The sequence below is a fragment of the Hippoglossus stenolepis genome, chromosome 16 (assembly GCF_022539355.2).
Source record: "Hippoglossus stenolepis isolate QCI-W04-F060 chromosome 16, HSTE1.2, whole genome shotgun sequence".
NCBI lineage: Eukaryota > Metazoa > Chordata > Actinopteri > Pleuronectiformes > Pleuronectidae > Hippoglossus > Hippoglossus stenolepis.
This window is the reverse complement of record NC_061498.1, coordinates 7,254,505-7,274,941: the sequence shown is the minus strand read 5'-3', so window position 1 is coordinate 7,274,941 and position 20,437 is coordinate 7,254,505. Positions and strand designations below refer to the sequence as shown.

The following is a 20,437-nucleotide window of genomic DNA, read 5'->3' as shown; positions in this document are numbered from 1 at the left end:
TTGATATCTCTGCCCCAAAGGACTTTAATCTCTCCTCAAATGAAAATAGAAACAATCATGGCTGTTGGTGGGGTGACACTTTTAGCTCTGTAGCACACCTGCCACTCTCCAGCACCCCCCACCCCAACCAGGAGAGAGACCTTGGCAGGTATAGTTAGTGATGGGATGCGCTGACTTTGAAGGATGACAAGTGGACCAGCTTTCATAGCATGTGACTGCACCATCTTTTCCTCCCACTGTCTTCTCTCTGTGGGATAGATGTTGTGCTCTGTGTGTGTGTGTGTGTGTGTGTGTGTGTGTGTGTGTGTGTGTGTGTGTGTGTGTGTGTGTGTGTGTGTGTGTGTGTGTGTGTGTGTGTGTGTGTGTGCGTGTGTGCTTAACTGAGTATGATTGAGAAGACGTTACACTGATGACAAGAGGAAGCACAGACTCAACATACTGTTAGAGAATGATAAATGATCTTGTAGATGTGACACAAACTGAGAATCAGACATGAGACAGGAGGCAAACAAAATACATTGAGAATGCAAATTAATGTTTGCTGGAGTTTAATTGTTCAATTGAATCATTTGAATCCATAAAGGTACACAATTATGTGTATGCATCCCATAAATCTGATTAGCGCGGAGTGCCGCTCTGCAAACGTTACGCAGTCTGCTGAATGGGGGGGCTGATGCCCACCCACACAGCTCACGTCTGATTAGCTGCGAAGCACCGTCACTTATCTCTCTTTCTATTACCACACAATTTATGAAATGAAGTATGATGATGTATCGCTCAAACTAATTGTGCAGTCTTTTCTTATTTAGAAAGCAAACATCAGTGGCAGAAATGTTGAAATAACAGCCGAGCCGAAAGAAAGACTTTCAAACTGTGCACGATCCAATTTGTCATGCTTGTCTGAAATTCCTTACACTTGTAATGTTGTGTTTTTCACCATCGTGGATCATTTGACCTTTTCCTAACTTGCCTCAGCTCCTCTTTGAGAACACAACCCTGTATTTGATGGAGGAAGAGGGGCAAAACCTGCTGTGCCAAATGTAAAAGTAAAAGATAATAAATCTCCAACCAGGACAAAATGACTGAGCTCTACTCTCTAAATTCAATGGTTGAACAAGATAAGTTACCAATGTTAGCAAAGATCCAGGTGATAGCATTGAAACCGCTCACAACAGTATATTTAGATTAATGTTGAAAACCCATGCTCACGTTCTGGACCTTCAGACCATTTTCAAGGGAACGCCAATACACAGTTTGCACATCACATACTTACGTTTTTAAATAAATTAAAATAAATAAATAAAATACTGCAATATGAACGTATTCAGTCATGCATGGAAAATTCTAAATAAATCTAAATATGCATTATTAGCTAAATGTATTTAAAGCATCAAAAGTAAACTAAAGATTTCCCTTGTGATTTCTCTTGGTCTAACCCTATCTGATTCTTTTATCCAATGCATTATTTCAAGCACCATATGCCGTTGTACTTGTTGTGCAGCTTCGGTTATAAGCTAATGTTGGATGGTTGGATCTGTAACAGTGGATCGTATTTCATAAAGTTGTCATTTATTTTCAGTGCAAAATCATAATCTGTAACATATAATTATATCGGTCAAATGAATGTAATATGGTATAAAATAGCATTAAATAGAAAAAGTTAAGTAAAGAGGTACTTGAAATTTACAACTGCTTGAGTAAATGGATATGGTCAGAATCCACCACCAATGATATTTAACATATATCCTATAAATAAGCAATAAATACTACTTTATGTAGCTTTGCAATTGCACATATGCTATTTTCAACAAGCATGACGAGCTCTCTCTCTCTCTCTCTCTCTCTCTCTCTCTCTCTCTCTCTCTCTCTCTCTCTCTCTCTCTCTCTCTCTCTCTCTCTCTCTCTCTCTCTTCTCACAACCAGTCCTGCCCCCGTCCTCGGTGTGAAATGACACTTTGATCGACCCCGCTGCACTTCCCAGGTGAACTCTATCCTCGACCAGACAGGTCAGCGTGGTCGGGGTCATAATTTAATTCCTCAGATACTCATTGACTGGCCGTGCGCACTAATCAATGCTGCTAACGTTCACAGTGGGGACAAAAGGTCAGAGTTTTTCTTGTGTGGATCCCAGTCACTCACTGTCTTCCACACAGAGGCTTTATTTAACTCACTGCAAGGAGGAGTGGTGCATGTCAAAATATTTACATAGGATTTATTTAGTAATTTGGGGAAAAGACAAATGTCAAACTACTTTTTTGTGTCTCTATTTTTTGCAAACCTGTCAATCATATCGGACTAACAGTTACCATGCTGCCAAATATCCATCTCACTTATCTACATTTATATCCTTGCTCACTGACATTTACTTCCAGTTAGCCTTACTCCATCCATGTGCCTGTCAAAAACACAGTCTCTGGGATTGGAGCATCTACACAGTGCTCATGTACAAACGCACACGCAACGCGCACGCACACGCACACGCACACAAAGTTCGAAAAGGACTCAGGCAATAGATTATTTATATCTCCTGGAAGATTCATCACCATGGTGCATGATTAGTGTCTCCCCTCCTCTCCTCTGTACGCACATGTCTCCGCTCACACTCCATCATCTTGTAGACTGAATAAATGTGTTTTGCCACCATCACTTTAATGCATACTTCTGCAATTATCCAGATGTGGGGATTGCCGTAAAATATGTGCTGGCGACACCCGATACAGACGGGTCCGTAATTGCGAGCACACGGTGGTGATCATCCTGTTTCGTAATCAGATTCATAGTTATTTCTTGTGGGCATTCACCGTTTGATGTTTCTCCCGGATTCATTTCCTTATCAGACGCCACTGGAGACTCATTTACAGTGGACCTCGTTGGCTCTTAATGAGATGCAGACAAGGGTATTTATTCAGCTCTCTGGCTCATTGAGTGGTGACATATTGGCCTCGAAAGCGTTCCAGTCATATTTATTTCTCCTCGATTCTGTGGCGGAGATAAGGTTTCCAATGGGAATTTCTAATTGTAAAGTAGCCAGTATATAGACAGGGTTTATCACATAGAGTGTATATAAAGACGGTGGCCCTGAGGGTCCAAACACAACAACACAAAGACATTTCACACAAGCACAATGGCCACTGAGAATAAACAACAACACTTCTGATTAGGGAAAAGGTGGGATAACACTTCTTGTTTGTGTCTGAACAGAATCTAACTCTCTGGTGACTGGAGTTCTGCTGTTTACGAATCTTAGCAGTGACCTGATGCAAATTTTAAACTGGGATGAAAAGATGGAAGATCAGATAGAAATCATGAGGAGATATTTAAGTACATATGAGGTAATTCTCAATATGTTTTTAGCATTGTGACAGAGAAAATTGAGAATGTACTCTAATGGTCGGACTCAACCAGGTGTGAAAGCCCCTTAATATAATTTCTAACCTTAATTTGAAAGAACTATATTCATTTGTGTGTTACCAATTCAAGTTTTAATATTTTCCTATTTCAGTGTAATAACTGTTTCCTATTGTTTGCGCTCAATTAGCACCTTATAGCTGTGTTTGCAAAGGTGCTTTATGAATAAATAAAGTTTATCATTTAAGTTGTGGCACCAGTGGAATCATTTAAAAATGTTACATACATTACAATGGAAGTCAAAAAATGTCCCTAAAGTTGGAAAAGTAGGCGTTCTCTGGATATTATTAGAGGAAATATTGAAGGCCTTTAGAAGAGGGACGATAAATTAAGATTAGTTAAATTTAGATAAGTTAAGATAAGATAAGATGTACCTTTATTTTTCCTCCATAGAGCGTCACATACTTAAGATTATAATTAACATCACAGTTTTATTCACATTTGAATGTGCTATTCCGTGGTGGAAGCCGTAGTGAGATCCTGAATGCAATTTATATAAAAATACAAAGTAGACTGGTTTATTCTTAGGCCTTTATAAGGAGCTGAATTGAATGCATTTTAAAACTTTGATCGACCCTCAGACTCCCTGTTACTGGTGCTCGATCACCACAGAACGTGTTTCTGTTGCACACTTGCTTATGTTGCTGTGTCGCTACGTATTTAACGTAAGGGGGTTATGATGGTGTGCGGCATGTGATGAGAGGGCAGTGATGGAGGGGCTGCAGTTGTCATGGAAACGCCGGGTGAGGAGGGGTAATGGTGGTGGTGGGGAAGGGGCGGGGGACAGTTTGTTTTGTTATTGACGGTCACGTGGCAGGGTGAATCCCCGCCCCCCTCCCTCCTCCCATTACCACCGATTCAAGCGTCGCGAGCTCCCTGCTCCGGTCAGTAACTACAAAATGGCTGCAGAGGCTCCGCCGCCGCCGCCGACGAGATCCCGCTGAACGCTTCACGGTAGGACCCGGTGGTTTGTTCTGTGCGGTTTCATTGTTCCTGCTCGACAGCGTTGCAGCTCCGCGCTGCATGGGAAATACGCAGGGGGTGTGGGGGGGTTGTTTTGAAAGAGGCTAAGAAGAAAAAAAAATGGCAGCTGGGAGAAGGAGAGCGGAGAACGTCTCCGGCTCAGCCCACTTTGACATCCCGTGCTGCCGTCGCTTGTTGACGGGGATGTTTGTCTTTCAAGCCCGCGCGCAGCTCTAGACGACCTTAGCACGGGTTTTATTTTTATTTTTATGTGACGCTGGTCACGCAGAGCTAACTCGAACTAACCCTGCAGCACAAGTGAGTCAAGGGCAACCCGGGCTGTGTCATTGCTGGCAGGGCTTGTTGTGTTTGTTGCAGCTGGGGGGGCAGACGCTGCTTGGATCGGACCGACCGTGCATCTCCACCCGGGGAACACCGCGCACTACCCGGCCCAGCTCCCCCAGCAACACTCACCAGTCTCTCCAGCTGCCTCCGCTGAGAATATGTGCAGCTTTCTGCATCATTATACATCACAGCGATACACTCACTGACGCTGGCTAGTCGTCTGTGGCCCTCGCTTTAAGAGACACTACTTGTTTTTATGCAGAAAGTCTAAATAGTGAGTTGGGAGACGTGACATCACCGTGGGGCTGGTTGTTGAAGCTGCACCCGGGCTGCTCGGGGGTTTTATTCAGTGCAGTGTGGTTGAGATGCATCTCGTCAGCTGTGCAAACCTCGACAAACCCGGAATTTATGCAGCTGATCCCAATATCCACGGCTTGCTTTTTAAAAGTTTGAGTCAATTCTGAACTGTTTTTTTTTTGTAGTTTCAGTTTTCAAATTCTCAGGGCTTTACCGCTTATTTACCTCCTGTTACTGGACAGTGTGTAGTATTTTTCTGAAATTGTAGTCCAGGTAATGTGTGCATGCGTGTACTCATGTTTATTATGTAGTTTTCTTTTGTGTCATACATCAGCAGAAGATAAACTCCCATTAATTCCTGCATTGTTGGACAATAAAGTATTAAATTCCGACTGAGTCATTAAGACGCTGATCTCCCACAGCTTTAAAAGCCTCTACCTGCTGTAATGTTTACAGTGAGTCAGGCCATCGCTGGCCGGCTCCTGTTGCAGCTCCACATCCTGCAGTGGCATGCACTCTTCATGGAGAGGGCAGTGTGTTTGTGTGTAGACTGGGAATGCCTGTGTGCATGCATGTAGAGGGCAGGCTGACGTAAGCGGTGAGGCCTGCTGGTCTTACTGATGTGTTAGAGTCCCTAATTTGGGTCCGGGCCTGGCAAGGGATGAAGCGGTGGTGGCGGTAAAGGGAGGGGGGGGGTATTTTCTGTCCCTGCCAGGTCAGGGGCCCCAGTCAGCACCCAAGCCTCTGAAAGAGGCAGTGTGTAAAGAGGCGCCAAAGGGGGCTTGATAACAAAAACAGGCCACTAAATACTGTGATTACTATACAGCTTAGGTCATAGCCCTTCTTTCAGTTAAAAACTCTCAATGGCCTTTTACTTACTGGTGGACTAGAGGACCGAGGGGCATTTTGCCAGATTGTGTCATTTGGTTTGGCGGCTGGTTTGGTTTCGATGATCAGATGCCTTGTTGGAGTTCTCAGTGGAAATGATGAGCTTGCATTCTGTGAGAGCTATTTATCGTGGTCGAAGAAACGTTTGTTTCAATGTAAAAAAAAGCTGTTTTGTTAGAATGCTCGCTCAATTTCTTTGAATACTGCACAGGTAGAGCAGATTTGTAGAGATTACTCCTTCGTGGCTGTCAGTGGTGCTCCTTCTGTTTAATAGATGCTACTCTAAGACATTTTCTTAATCGCCCTTTGCAGAAATGAAAACACGAGCTCTCTCAGGCTCTTACTCCGTTACTTGATCCCTCCCCCCCATTTTGCATACAAATATGGAAATGGTGACAACGCTACGTGATTGTACTTAAATAAGACATTTGTTTGTTTGTTTGTGAGTTTTTTTTAATCTCCTGGACCAATAAATGGTCAAGCAGGCTTGTGAAAGTGTTCCCACTACATTTGGCGCAGACAACTGGGATTGGAGGCAGCACCCTTGGAGTGCAGCCATACAAGTTATTTTCGGGCCAGTTTCGAACACTAGGAGTGCGGCGTAAGTTTCTTTTTTCGTTGTCGTTAGCCTGGGTCAGAAAGCATTAACATGACCACACTGAGAATAGCCTCAAGTACTTAAGAGACTGCAATCCTCTTTGCAGAGCACAAGGACTTTGTCAGTGCTTACCCAGCAGTTTTTAAACCTTCACACAAATTGAAAGGTGGCAGTGACTGCTTGGTCTGTTGCTTTTTGTACAAAGCGGCATATCGGATATTTTTACAGAGTTAGCATAAAAGCTGTGTCGCCCTAACGTGCGTTCGTGCAGACGAGCAAAAGGGGCTGATCATCCTGCCATAGCTGTGGCTGTGGCTGCTGCTGTGGCTGCTAGCAAGCGATCTCCCAAAGGCTCACCGTGCTCTTGTTTGGCTTGCGATGGCATTCCTGGCTATGTGCCCAGCGACGGCCGTCTACCACCCCTTCCCCCATCGCCCACACAAACACACAAACCAGCCCCATCAATTGTAGCACCCTCATCCTCAGTGCTTCATTTAGGGATAGTCGGGCATTTACAGCATTACCATTGGCTGTGACAGTGCCCCTCTTCCTCTCCTTCTCCATTTGGTTCTCTACCAGCTTTATGCCGGTTGTCATTCTTCGGTCTTTGGGCTCTCCCCAGTTTTTTTCCTTTTTGTTTTGCTTTGTGAAGTGAGTGTCTGGTTTAGAGACGGACACCAGGCTCTAATCCTGTTGTTCTGACAGGACGGTGTAATTCCACAACACAGCCGAGCTCATTGGCCTGTGTCTTTCATGTCGACACTCACCCTGCCTCACTCCAACAAACGGCTGCTCATGATGTAGCTTAGCCCGCTACTACGAGAATATATAAATTAAAAAAAAAACATTGGTGTAGCTTCTCTGGCTGATTCATTGATTTACAGACTGTTTTATTATTGTGAATGGTTCATTTATATCTGAAAGCAGGGCCCTTAGAAATGTTTTTTATTTTAAAAGCATCTTTAGTAATCTATGATGGAGTCTGTATCTTTAAATAGTGGTTTAAAGTTATGTGTTCTGCCTATCCATATAGCACCATTATATTACCAGAGGTGAAACAGCAAGTGGGCAGAAGGTTCCATTACTGTGTCCTCACCATCAGTTAGCACTTAGAGCCCATGGGACACACATCTGTCCAAGCCAGGCACATGTTTGGAAATGAAACAGCAGCTTTCATTGAGGGAGACTCTCTCTTTCTAGCTCAGGGACCAAATGTTTCTTAAACTGAAATCATTTTGACGCATTTCTCAGCACACGCTCTCCTCGTCTGGATCGGAGGCCAACAGCAGCTCATATTAACTGGAGCATCTCGCTCATCCTCTGATCCTTCATAACACAAGCCCAATGATTCCTTTGAAAGGAGCAGCACCCGATATATATTTAGAACTGCAGCTGCACCAGAAGGCTCCATACCAGCCCGTAGGTGGTAAAAATCAGTCTATAGGTGAATAGTGGCGGGACGTTTTTGTGTCAAAGCAAATTTGGAATACAGTCTCAATTTATCTTAAAGCTCCTCTTCATCCCAGCTCCTCTGAGCCATCAGGCCTGTCATGCTGCAAGATTCACCTTTCAGCCCTTACAGACTTTGAAGGCATGTGCTGAGGTAGCCAGGAGGTCTGGTGTGCGAGTGAGGGATATTGTCTAGAAATGTAGTTAGTTTTTTACTTTTGAAACTTACTGATAATATATATTTTTTAAAAACACTTGACACGGGATGTGTTTTGTCTGTTTGTTTGATTACTCAGATAACATAACTTAAAATTATTTTTCTGACCATTTTACTCAGTGTCTTCACATGTGATAGCAGTGTAAAAGATGATGTAAAGAACAGACAATGGGGCAGGGGTCTGATGTTTGAGGTGAATCGGCGGCTTTGTCATGGTGACCTTATATGTCACCCGTTTGTTAGCCACACAGTCTAAGGGCAGAGGTGAACATGGCTTTTTGGCGACCGTGGCAGAAGCTTCTGTCATCAATTTTAACAAAGCATTGCTGCACACTTTGCAAGCTGAGTTTGGAAAATCTACTCTCAAATGTTCAACCAATCACTACCAGTTAAATGACAATACCTGCTAGTTGTACAACTGGTTTCTCAATCAGTTAAGTGTAAGCGTGCTTCTCGTTCAGGGGTTGTCATTTTCTAACTTTTTTTTAAGGAAAGTTCCTGGACAGTTTTGGTTGACATTTAGCATTGAGGTCAAGTAAAAGCAGCCGGGACAGGTAAAAAGGACACTGTCAGTAATAGTTATGAGCCAAAGAACTGACTAAGGCTCTTAACTGTAAGCTCAGATTTGTACTTGTAACGTGTAGCGCTTGTCCAAGTTTGCCTTTTCTTTCGGTTTTCCAATTCCATCCTTGAACCTCCACAACCAAACTGAATGCTTAAGGGCACTGTCTGTCTCCACCTGACTGCTCACCAGGGCCTCAGGGAGCGCTTGTTGCCAGGCAATGGCACACACCTCTGTTGCCTGCAGCATTAAAGGCTTGGAAGTAGAAAAAGGCTGATGGTTTTATGTGCAATTTTTAAAGGAAGGATTCCGTTGTATGTATTTTTTTTCCAGACTAGTTTGTCTGTGTGTAGTCCTTAAAAACTTAGTAACTACTTCTAATTTTTAAATCAGTTTTTTCTCTGTAAAGGGTTATTTATAAAGACTAAATCTGACCTCTTAGCATTTGCAAGTGAAACAAAGGGGTATTATCTGTTTTTTTCAGCAAGTGGGTGTCTGTTGTGAACATTTTTCCTCTCATGACAGGGTAGTGTAGGTGTAGGTGCAGAGTTAATAAATGAAAGGTGGCTCAACGTTCACTTGGACTAAACGATGTACTGATAAGAATTTGGTGATCAAAGGTCAAGGCCACTGTGACCTCACAAACCACATTTTGGACCATAACTCAAGCATTCATACACTAATTATGGCAAAATTTTGCACAAATGTCTCGTGGGATAAAATGATAAAGTACTGACGTTATATATCCAAATGGCCTTTACTGGCCGATATTCAACACTATGAGAAGGGGGGATTTGACCATATTTCCTGCTGCTTGACCAGTTGGCAGAGGCAAACAACCGTGAGGCAGTTTGTTTTGTAGTCTGCTCCCAGATTAGTTGTGTTGGGATCTGTTGCACTGGCTGGGGGTGGAGACTTAAGAATGGGGGCCTCGTCTCATTGGTCCCATCTAAACCTGCAAGGCCTCCTTAATGGTTTCCAGAACCAACCCCAAACACCACCAAACTAAAGCATGTGTGTGCACACAGAGTTCAAGGCATTACACTTAGACAAGAAATGTGCAGCTTGGGAGTCAAGTGCAAAACAAACCCACATTCTTCTCTCTGGTGGTTGTATTACTGCTACACGTGACTTTGTGTATTACAGCAGCGGCCACTGACAACAACAGAAATTGCAAGTGATCACCTGATGATACATAGTATCTTTCTCATTTGCTGGTGTTTGGTTATAAAAACAATGTCCATCTCTTTCTTTCTCTCTTGGTGTTTAAGCTGTGAGAAGAAGCAAAACTCACGAGAAGACAACCATTTGATGGAAGATAAGAAAAAGAAAAAGCAAGAAGAGAAGAAAAAGAAAGAAGCCGCTCAGAAAAAGGTAAGCCTGTGGCCTCTCTTGACAAACTCACTCACCTTTGATTTCGTTTGATATCATAATTCCAGCGCTGTCCTATTTCTGGCCAACATCCCAGTGGCACCAGTCTTGGAAGACACAGCATGCTCACACACACATGAATGACAGACACATAGATAGGGAGGGTACAGAGACGAATGGGGTTGTCAGAGTGAATATCTAAAAGTAATAATGATCTATCTAAAACGTGGCTCTCTTGCTCCCACTCACTTCGTACCTGTTCCCACCTCTCATCTCCACTTCCTGTATTCATTGTAGCACATTGCAGAGATGTGTAGTCACATGCACATTGAGCCCATGCATTATGTCATCCTTATCCTCATCTTTACCCTGTATGCTTCCACTTCCACTGCTCCTCTTCACTGTTTCATTCCGTGTGTCTGTTTTCCTTGTTAGCTTAACAGGTTGGCCTGCTGTTCTAAGTAGTCTGTATCCCTGAAATCTTTTTGTCAGTGCTGCCAAAAGAAGGTTTGTGTATCTTATGAGAGGAACATTTGTATTATCTATTTTTGTAGGTACACGCCAAATGAACCCTTTTATCCCATCAAGCATTATGAATGAACATGAACCTCTTAGCATTTCAACAGATGAGCAAAACCAGCCCCTAAAATTTCCCTGACTGGTCGTGCAGGTGGAAAGCAAGCGTCAATCGTGATTTGACATTAAGACCCACAGTTTTCACGTATACGCGGAAAATATGCTTATTGCGTCATCTTAAGTTATTCTTTCTTTCTATTGCTAATATATTTCTCTCTTCTTTTCAGGCCACAGAACAGATAACCAAAGGTGAGTTGTGGTTACTTATTAAGTTGTTTGTTTAATGTATTTTGCATCATAATTTCTTCAACTATGTTTATTTTGCCTGCAAGTGTAGATCTTCCTTTGTTTAGTATGTTCATGCTAACACAAGGTTTCTCTGTCTTTTCCATGAATTTAAAATATGAGGTTTTCAAACAGAGAGGCTGATTTTCTACAGGATTACTTTTCTTCCACTGAGACTCAATTTACCCCCCCGTTCACCATTGTGCAGTTTGTATATGAGGCATACAAACATCTTCAACTGAATGCATTAGCAGCAGCCAGGTGGTCCATACTACATGAGCCAAGAAAGAGGCCAGGTGCCCATACAAGACTAATAAGGAGCATGGGGATTTTGCAGCTGCTCCTCAGGCCTCCCCATTGGCTCCTTGGGCATACCTAGGAGGAAAGAGGTGAGGAGGAATATCAGAGGAGAAGAAAACAAGAGGGAAAAACCCACCAAACAAACAAACAAGAGAGAGAGATTCAAGTAAACTGGACTAAAACGTGACTTCTGTAGGAAAGAGTATGCTTAGCCTGCAGGTTTTTAACTCGTCCTCAGTGGCAGCTGCAAACCCACTCTCTGCATTTTGTCTCCCCCAAACCAATGCTCTTAACGACCAGGGAGCGGCAGGTAGGCAGATATGGACAGTAAGGAGCAGATCCCCTTGCTGCTTTAAGCAGGCAGATGGGAGTGGGAGGGTGGTGTCTTTCAAGGGGCAGTCAGGGCTGATCTGATTAGAACTTCTGGTGGGCATCAGCTTATTGGCCTTACAGCAGTTTATTGTCAGCAAAAGAATGGACGCCCATGTGAGAACACAGCAGGAAAAAGTCTTGGCAATTCACAGCAAGTGAGTGGGTGTCTTGATGATCATTTATTTAAAAAAAAAAAAAATATACAAATATCTCAGGGAATATCTCATGAAATAGAGGAAATACATGTAAAAGAAGCAGATAAAGAGATTTGAGAGCTTTTGTTGAAAAGGGTCGACGCCGCAGTGTGCTGCAAACCGAAACGTTTGATTTCCGCCGCAGAATTTATACGTCATGACCTGCCTCCTGCAAGCTCTATACAGGCGCCACCCATCACCCGAATGTTCTGGACATTTACTGTTTTTTATGGATGTTTCTTATCCTCATAAGGATATTTTTGCCGACATTTTCCCGATTTCATGCCTGAAAACGACTTCAGTGGCGATGGTTAACGTTTGGGAAAGGGTGCTCGTGAGTGCATTATGTCAGAGTCGTCCCCACAGGGTATTGAAGCAAACACCAGTGTGTTGTGTTTTCAGCAGATTTTTTTTTTTTTAAATCATTTAAAAGGAGGAGTAAGTCGTTCTCTTCTTGTGGCTGCGTACAACTGTGAATTCAAGGGTCAGCGCCTTGACCTCCCACTCTCTTCCTGAAAGATGAGTTAATGAGACTGTACTGTCACTGAGGTAGCCCCCACCCCCCCACCCCTTGTCTGAGTCACCCTTAGCCCCTCACTGTTTGCTGCACTAATGAATGTGATGTGAATTAGCTATGTTAGCATTCTCTTTGTCCCTTATCTACTTTGTGTTGTTTCGCCGCATCTGCAAATTGACCTATATACCACACTTTTCTCCTCATCTGCAGACCAGGCTGTGATTTGCACAATTATTCTCTTGGCTGCGGCCCCTAACAGCGACGTGCCTTGACCTTGATTTACTGTGATCGTCACTCCCTTAAATGTCACAGTTGACTTTAAGCACAGTGTATATATTTGTGTACTCTGAACATGTGTGGTCAGTTTTCCATAGGGCTGTTCTTAACTGAAGAAAGAGGATAATAGTTACTGGATTTCTTCAACATATGAATGAGTCGACTTTAGTTGAAAACCTGCTCGGTGGTTTAAAGATCTCAGCATATGTATGAATGTTATTATTAGCAAATATGTGACTGTTGTTTTACATTAATGAAGAAACACTAGTCGCTCAGTCACCATAAAAACAACAAACTGACCAAAAGATTGTCTGGGATGCTAATGCAGGGTACACTGGGAACTAACTAGGAAAACAGTGCTAGCTGAATAAACAGGCATCCATACACTGGAGATCTCCAGGAAGACCTCGAGCACCATAGTAACACTACACCACCTCCCGTCTGGCCTGATGGAGAAGCCCACCCTGGGACCAACAGGAGGAATGAGCAGAGGAAATAGGTAGCAGCAGAAGGTGGGCTGTAAGGAAGGAGATGGGACAAGTTGCCGTGGTTACATTTGTGCAAAGTTTAGGGGGGGGGGCTGCTAAAACAGGGTGCCTTCAGTTGATTTTAGAGAGCTGCATGGAAAAAGTCATGCGAGAGCAGAAGAAACAGACAGAATGCACTCTAGTTTCCTGTTTGCCGGCACAGCTGAGGGGGCCTTTTGTAGGATATTTCTACTGGCTCGTTTCTGTGACACACACTCACTGTCACTCTCCCTGTCCCCTGATGTGACAGGCAAACATTAAAAGCATATGAACATCGTGTGCCTCTGCAAACACACATATAGTTTGACCTTAATCTCACAAATACTACACCGACCCCTCTGCCACACTAGCCCACACTGACAATGTTGTGATTTTTCATTCGCAAATGCAGCTCATTCACCTCCAAATACAAAAATACCTGTGAGGGGGGGCTTTTACACCCAACTTGTTTTATATATTCAAACTTGATGTGTTAGTGTCGTTTGTGTGGGCCGGAGTGAACGCTCTTCATTGAACTCTGTTGCAGACCAAACAGCGGAACAGAGACAGCCTTTAAAAAGGAGGGGGGGGGTCTCACTTTGCTTCCAAGTTAATTCTGGTGCAGTTCATTCACGGTTTGAAAGTGAAACAGACCGACCACAGGACTTTATGTTGGTAAATGTGTGATCTTCGACATTATATGATTTCAAAACCTCAGCTACTGTTGCATTGATTCCCTCTGCGGCTCAGAACATGATAGGGATGAGAGGGATTTATACATGATCTGTAAAAGAAATATTTATGTATCTATGAACTAAAAGTGGTATTAATCTGACTGTATTTGCACATATGGAAAGCATATCTGTCGACAAGTCAGAGTTTTTGTATGAAAGTTATATTGCGTTAAATTAATTGTCATTGTTAATAGTTCAATCCATTTATCTGTTTTCGACTGCTTTTATGGATGTACATAAAAAAAAAAACAGTTGACTTTTTTTAAGGTTGTGATAGATAATGTAAACGTGACGCAAATATATTACTTAAACTCCACACTTATCAATGTCAGTGTCATTCGCTTGTTACTCAGAAATCAGTGTTCTGAAGAAGCGTCACGGAAGGGCTCTCAAGCTTTCTTCCATCTGTCACTGGAATATTTTACGACCCTTAAGTGTTGTAACATTAATTTAAACGTCCAATGAATCTTCTGTGCAGTGGAGGTGTGTGTGTGTGTGTGTGTGTGTGTGTGTGTGTGTGTGTGTGTGTGTGTGTGTGTGTGTGTGTGTGTGTGTGTGTGTGTGTGTGTGTGTGTGTGTGTGTGTGTGTGTGTGTGTGTGTGTGTGTGTGTGTGTGTGTGTGTGTGTGAGTGACAAGTTGTAATTTCAAACCTTGAATAGTCAGCTCCTGCGTTGTACCACAGACCAACCCTCCTTTGGAAAGTACCCGATTACAGAGTAATAGTATTAGGCATCAGCCCCATCACAGTTATTGTGTCCGACAACAGAGGCCGCCTGCCATTGACAAGCTGCACTTGAGTTGATGTCTACGGGTTAATGACCTATTGTGTTTCTGTTCACACTGTGAATTTTTTTATCCCTATCAAAGACACGGGGGCAACGAACATGCACATCAAGGCGCACATTTACACAGTGCAATAAAAGATAACATTATAAAGTAGTGCTGCGGCAGTAATTTCATAACAGATTAATTTGCCGTTTCACATTCCCTTAATTACGCCCAGCGCTTTGTGTTGGAGAGTCATAAATTGTGGTGCGATCAGGGGGGAGTTTATACCAGTGTGCCTCTTGTCATCGTCACTGCCTCTTTTACATGTCTTATCCCAGTGAGCACAGTTTAAACGGATGCAGCAGCAGTGATGATTAACTACATTTTTAAAGAGCAACAGAGGTAATGGTTTGATTGGCCTGTTGTGGAGTGTCATGCGCTATAAATTATGCATACGAGCCTATTGCCAGTTAATGTATAGATACTTCAGTAGTTTGAATTATCTATAACTCAACTCGGAAGAGGTTAGCAGGTCAGAAATGGGTGTAGTTTTATTAGTGGTAAATTGGGTGTTATGAGAATTTCTGCAACTGGCTGTTATGTGAGCTGAGGATGATGTGTTGTTTTGGTATTTTCAAAAAGAAGCTAGGTTTGTGAAATGTCTCCAAATATATTTTTCAACAGTGGTGTTGGTTGATGCCTCTTGCAGTTTCTGTGCGAAGCGAATATCGGGCTCACAGTGACTTGTGTTGGTCCAGTGGGCGCTACTCAGGTCAGGCAGACAAGACTAGCACTCTCTTTCACACATCACTTCCTCTAAATTGTGACAGGCAGTGGAATCTGGTCTGGCTGCAGCTGTTGGCACAAAGGGCCAGGGACATGATAGTAATGAGTCCAGGGAAGCTGTCTGTCTCAGAAACAGACCTATTTAAAGACAAGACTTGACTTACAAGTGTAATCTACCACTCAGGTGTGTGGTGTTGTTGCCCCGTGCCGTCAGACATTAAATGCTTTTATCTGTGTTGTGTGTGTGAAGCAGCAAGGGAGGTTTCCCCTCTTAACTACAGTGTCATATTTATTCACTTCTAATTAAGCCTCTCTTATGAGGTGCACTGCTCACATTTTAAAGCCCAGTGGAGGAACGAGATGGAGGAGCCTGAAGACATGCCTCTCGATCTCGCTCACGTGTTCTCCCGCCTCCTCTCTTAATTAGACATCCTAGTAATTTCTATGTTTCTGGATTTACTCCAATCAGAGTAGTTTACTTAGACAGTTTGGCAGTAACACCAGCAGTATGATACACTTTAAAGGGAAGTCAAGTCTGTAACCTCCAGATTCCCTTATGTTGTTTGTTGAGCTTTTGGAGAATTTGTGATTGTGTCTTCCATTTAATATTTAAATTAAATTAAAAATTAATAAGGGGTTGCGTTCCTGATGCACAGTATCTGTCACCTCATCCAAATCTGTGATTTCTTTGCACCTGAATAGGCCAAATTAACAGCAATGTCTTTTTAAAGTCCTGATGCTCATGATGATAAAAATAATGCTTATAATTAAATCTAGCTTTTATGTTTATCTTCAGAGCCTACTGCCCATCACCGGAAGTTCTTTATGTTAACTTTTACCAGCCTATAACTACAGCCTTTGTGAGGTTTTCTGCTGTGACTAATGTATTTCCTTGTATAAAACTAGTCCTTTATACTTAAATAATTACCAGTACTATACAGTATGAAGCTGTGCCTCTCCTGCAAGTATTTCAGAATAAAAGCTTTTTAAAAACAAATGAATGGATTCAGTAAACAGAAACGCTGGAGAGCTTTTATTTTGAAACAGGTACAGGAGGTGTGGCAAACATTTTTGTTTGGCTTTTAAAATTTAACTCATTGGCACAACAGCTGGGAGAAAAAAGTTAAGATTAAACTAACTACCCATCTCTGATTTTATGCATCCATCTCCAGGCAGCGTGTTTGACTTAATTTATTGATGTAAAATTCTCTTTTGTGTTTAAAAAAAACCTTTATATATATTGTCCATCTTTATTGCAAAACAAAGTCCATAAGTCACTTTAAAAATATATATAGAGTGGTTATCTAGCTCACTTGGGGCTGTTCTAGGGCACATTTTTGTTTTCTTCCTTTCATTCTTGTTTTCATTTTCTCTATTATTAAACTACGGATCTTCATAATAGGGCTGACATTTCTAGCTGCGCCCCTGCCTGTGGGTCCTGAGAAGTAACTATCTGTGCACCTCCGCTTACACAACTCGTACACAGAAGGATCCTTTATCTTCAAGGTCATGTGGCCTGTTTTTCTGCTTTTACCTGAGAGAGAGAGACCGTTGATGCTTTCCACTCAGTTTCCTCTCCCCCACATACCCTCAACTCTCTGATATCGTTCCAGACAACCTCCCCCCAACCTCTAGGTCTTAAACAGTCAGGCAGGCATGCTATCATCTTCTCTCTCTCAGAAAATTAAGACTCCTTTAAAGTGGAAAATGGGATGTCTTCCTCTGCGTGAAGCGCACACAGCCCCGAAGCCACAGTCTGATGTGCATCTTTGATGAAGTGGGAATTCTCCGGTGCGCCCGCACAGCTGAGGATGGTGTTTTTGCAAATAGGCTGTCAGAGAGAGTGACTCTGATCTCTTTTTACTCTTTTACACTTTTTTTCTGCAAAGCACTGCCATGTACGACTTCATGAGGCTTAATAAACCTCGCTAGTGCCAGAGGTAATTTCTTGTTTTTTTTACTCCTAATCCCCTTTCTGACCCAGAATCAATGTATGATTTTCATCCTCAACATAATCGCAAATATTAGACATTTTTACTTTAATGTATCAGTCATTTTGTTGTTATTGGTGTTTGTAAATGTACAGGGTTTACGGCTCTCTTGTAAGAGGAAGAATCTAAAATTGCGTGGAATACTGTGGGCAAAATAGTGGTCTAATTGTAAGCGGATTTAGACCAAAGCTGGTTTCAAACAGTGAGACTCGATCTTACAGTGGATCGCACAAGGGGGTGGAGACTGTCCCACACACACACGCACACACACACACACACACACACACACACACACACACACACACACACACACACACACACACACACACACACACACACACACACACCATTCTCTTCATCCCTCAGCCCTCCCTGCTCTACCTCCTTCCTATCCTCTGGTACATTCAGCTCTCTCTTTCGCTCTCCCTCCCGCTCCCTCCTCGTCTCTTCCCTCTGATTGGCTGACAGAGGAGCCAGCCAGCTTCCCCCTTCCCCCAGCTTCGAGAAGAATCTACGTCACACATCAGAGAGTCCCAACTGTATACCGATCGCCTCCATAACTATTTTTATACATTGTGGCACAACCACAAAAGTCTGTTTTTTTTTTAAAAAATAAGGAAATCACCTCTTAAAATCAGCGGGGAATTAATGATTGTGTGCATCTTCCAGCCCTAATACACTGATGACGAAAAAATAATAGTAGATCACAGTGAATGGGGGAAAGTGAAAGCGTAGCGAACATAGGTGGGGATGGGTGAAGCACGAGATGAGGGAGGAAGTGGAGCAGATGTAGAGAAATCTGACCAGACACCAGCTCCAGCTCCAGAGTTTCCCCCTGATTCCTGCAGTGAGACCCCTCAGACAGATACGGGTGAAACTGTGCAGTCAGTGGTTGTAGTTCACACAGGCTGCAGCATTGGGGGCATACATTTCTCAGAACCCTACACCCCACGCACACATACACACTTGTGACAGACATAAACACACAGAGTAAAACTAGGCAGAGAAGTAGTCCGTTATGTGAGTGAAGACATCTGTCAGTTTTTACAAGGCTGTGCAAGTGTATGTTCCACGACACCATCCTGTCCTCTCCCCTCAGTGTGGGCCTCAGCATTACATAACTCTTTGTTTTTCAGTGTGTCGGGCTGGCCGCAAGTTATTCATTGCTTCACTGCACACACTCGGGATGGCAGCCAATGGCGAAGCACTGCTCTTTATAACTCATTTAGGCCACACAAAGATTTTCTTCTTCTTGTGGTTGATGCCTTTACAGTTTATTTTTTCTCTTCCCGCCTTGTTTTTTTTTTTGTTTTACCAGCGAGAACTCAAAACACAATCTATGCTTAGTGCACATTACGTCCGATAAGCTGATGTTTGGGTATGTTCTTGTACAGCATGTTTAGGTTTTAAACACATTTTTTGCATCCTGCTTACATTCTAGTTTACCAGCTTTTTCTATTATGTAATGAAATGTACTGAGGCGATTATCCAGTGTGCTTTGTGTCCCATAATGCACACAGCAATGGCTCTGTGACCCTGAGCTGATCATCTTGTTTGACTTAGTGGGGACCTCTAACCTCGCACTTCCACATTCAGCCACAGTATATTAGCCCCCTGAGGACTTCATGATTCACAGCTTCGGCTTCCTCTTCTTTTCTTGTCATGGTTTACACGTTTACAGTTTTTCAAATAGGGCTATAATGATTAACTGTAAATCAATGTTTTTAGTCTTCTTTTTTTTTAGGAAAATAAATGCTGGTTTTGAATGTATATATTCTTAGTGCTCTATATATTTTCTGGTTTTATTAGTTCTCTATGGTAGTAAATTCAATATGTTTGCATTTTGAGTTGTTTTTAAGACAAAGCAGAGGATTTGGTATCATATTGAAAATCAAAAGCACTTATATATCCATATTTTGTATTCAACCTGAATGCCAAAATGGAAACTTTATATTATTAAGGGGGTAATCTGCAACTACAAGCCTGAGGATGCTCGCTCTCATGTAAACCTGCAGACGTGTAGGTGACACGCGTGTTGTGTCGGGTCTGCCTGCCTGCTGAGGATGGTAATAACTCCAGGGTCAGCTAAGCCATCAGCTCGGCAGGATTGAATCAATACAGGTTAATTGAAACAATCATGACAGCAGATAGTATAAAATGACGGGATGTAACATGAGAGGTGTCCCTTCGGCTTTGCAAAGCTTCAAAGTACATTTCAGGTCATTGTTCAGTCAGACCTACAACTTAACTGTTTTCACTTTCATGGCTTGGTTTTAGCAGCAGCTGTTTCTAACAGAGGAGTTCTAAAAACCCACTGTACTCTACCTCCCTCTCATTAGACAGACACAGCTAACGACTAGCTGGTGAACATAGTACATCGCTTAAGCTTGGCTGCGTGGCTGAAATGTTACAAAAAGATAACACAGAGAATCCAAGCCAAAAATCCTCCAAGGGGAAATTAATGGTCAGAGCCAAGGTGTGTTAAGTGAGAAAGCAAGAGGGACTATGTGGCTGAGGGTAACTAAAGCTAGTGGACATGAACACTTGGCTTCAGCAGCCTTACAAGCAGTTAATACAGCTTTGGTGGAGAACTGAGAGGTGATTATTTCAGGGTCCATAACCTACCACAAACCATGAATACCTTAATGTTAATAGAGCAGAGCACTCATTACAGTACAGTTCCTGACGGAAACAACAGCCCACAGCAGTGTATGTCCATTATCTGCTGCTTGAACTCTTCAACACTTCTAATCTGTGACCATGCACCGTGGCAGACATTGAGAGCCGCGTTGTTCGGCCATCACTGGAAGCTGAAGGTTTACAACAGAACAACCCTGAGATTATTACGGTCCTCTGGTCCTCCAAAGAGCAGCCTTGTGTTTAGTCTGACCACTGCCTTGAATCCAAGGCTCAGCCAGGCAGGAGAGACAGTGAATCTGGTGCATTTATAGACTCCTCTCCTCATTTGCCTTATTGTTCACATCCAAAAATGACCATGGTTTTAAAATGAAGCCGTGGTGGAAATGCTCAGCC

At 42.8% G+C, this 20,437-nt stretch overlaps 1 protein-coding gene across 4 annotated transcripts in view; it reads left to right on the top strand.

Annotated features, from left to right (window-relative positions):
- The first annotated feature begins 4,241 nt into the window (after positions 1 to 4,241).
- Positions 4,242 to 20,437, top strand: part of tnrc6c1 (trinucleotide repeat containing adaptor 6C1) — a 41,798-nt gene continuing 25,602 nt past the window's right edge. For 2 of the 4 annotated variants that reach the window (XM_035179864.2, XM_035179866.2), the window contains exons 1-3: positions 4,291 to 4,362; positions 9,999 to 10,101; positions 10,902 to 10,923. In XM_035179864.2, the coding sequence (XP_035035755.1) occupies positions 10,039 to 10,101; positions 10,902 to 10,923 (85 nt within the window). In that variant the 5' untranslated portion in view covers positions 4,291 to 4,362; positions 9,999 to 10,038. Of the gene's footprint in view, positions 4,363 to 9,998; positions 10,102 to 10,901; positions 10,924 to 20,437 lie in introns of all 4 variants that reach the window. The other 2 variants (XM_035179863.2, XM_035179865.2) reach the window with 2 other exon arrangements.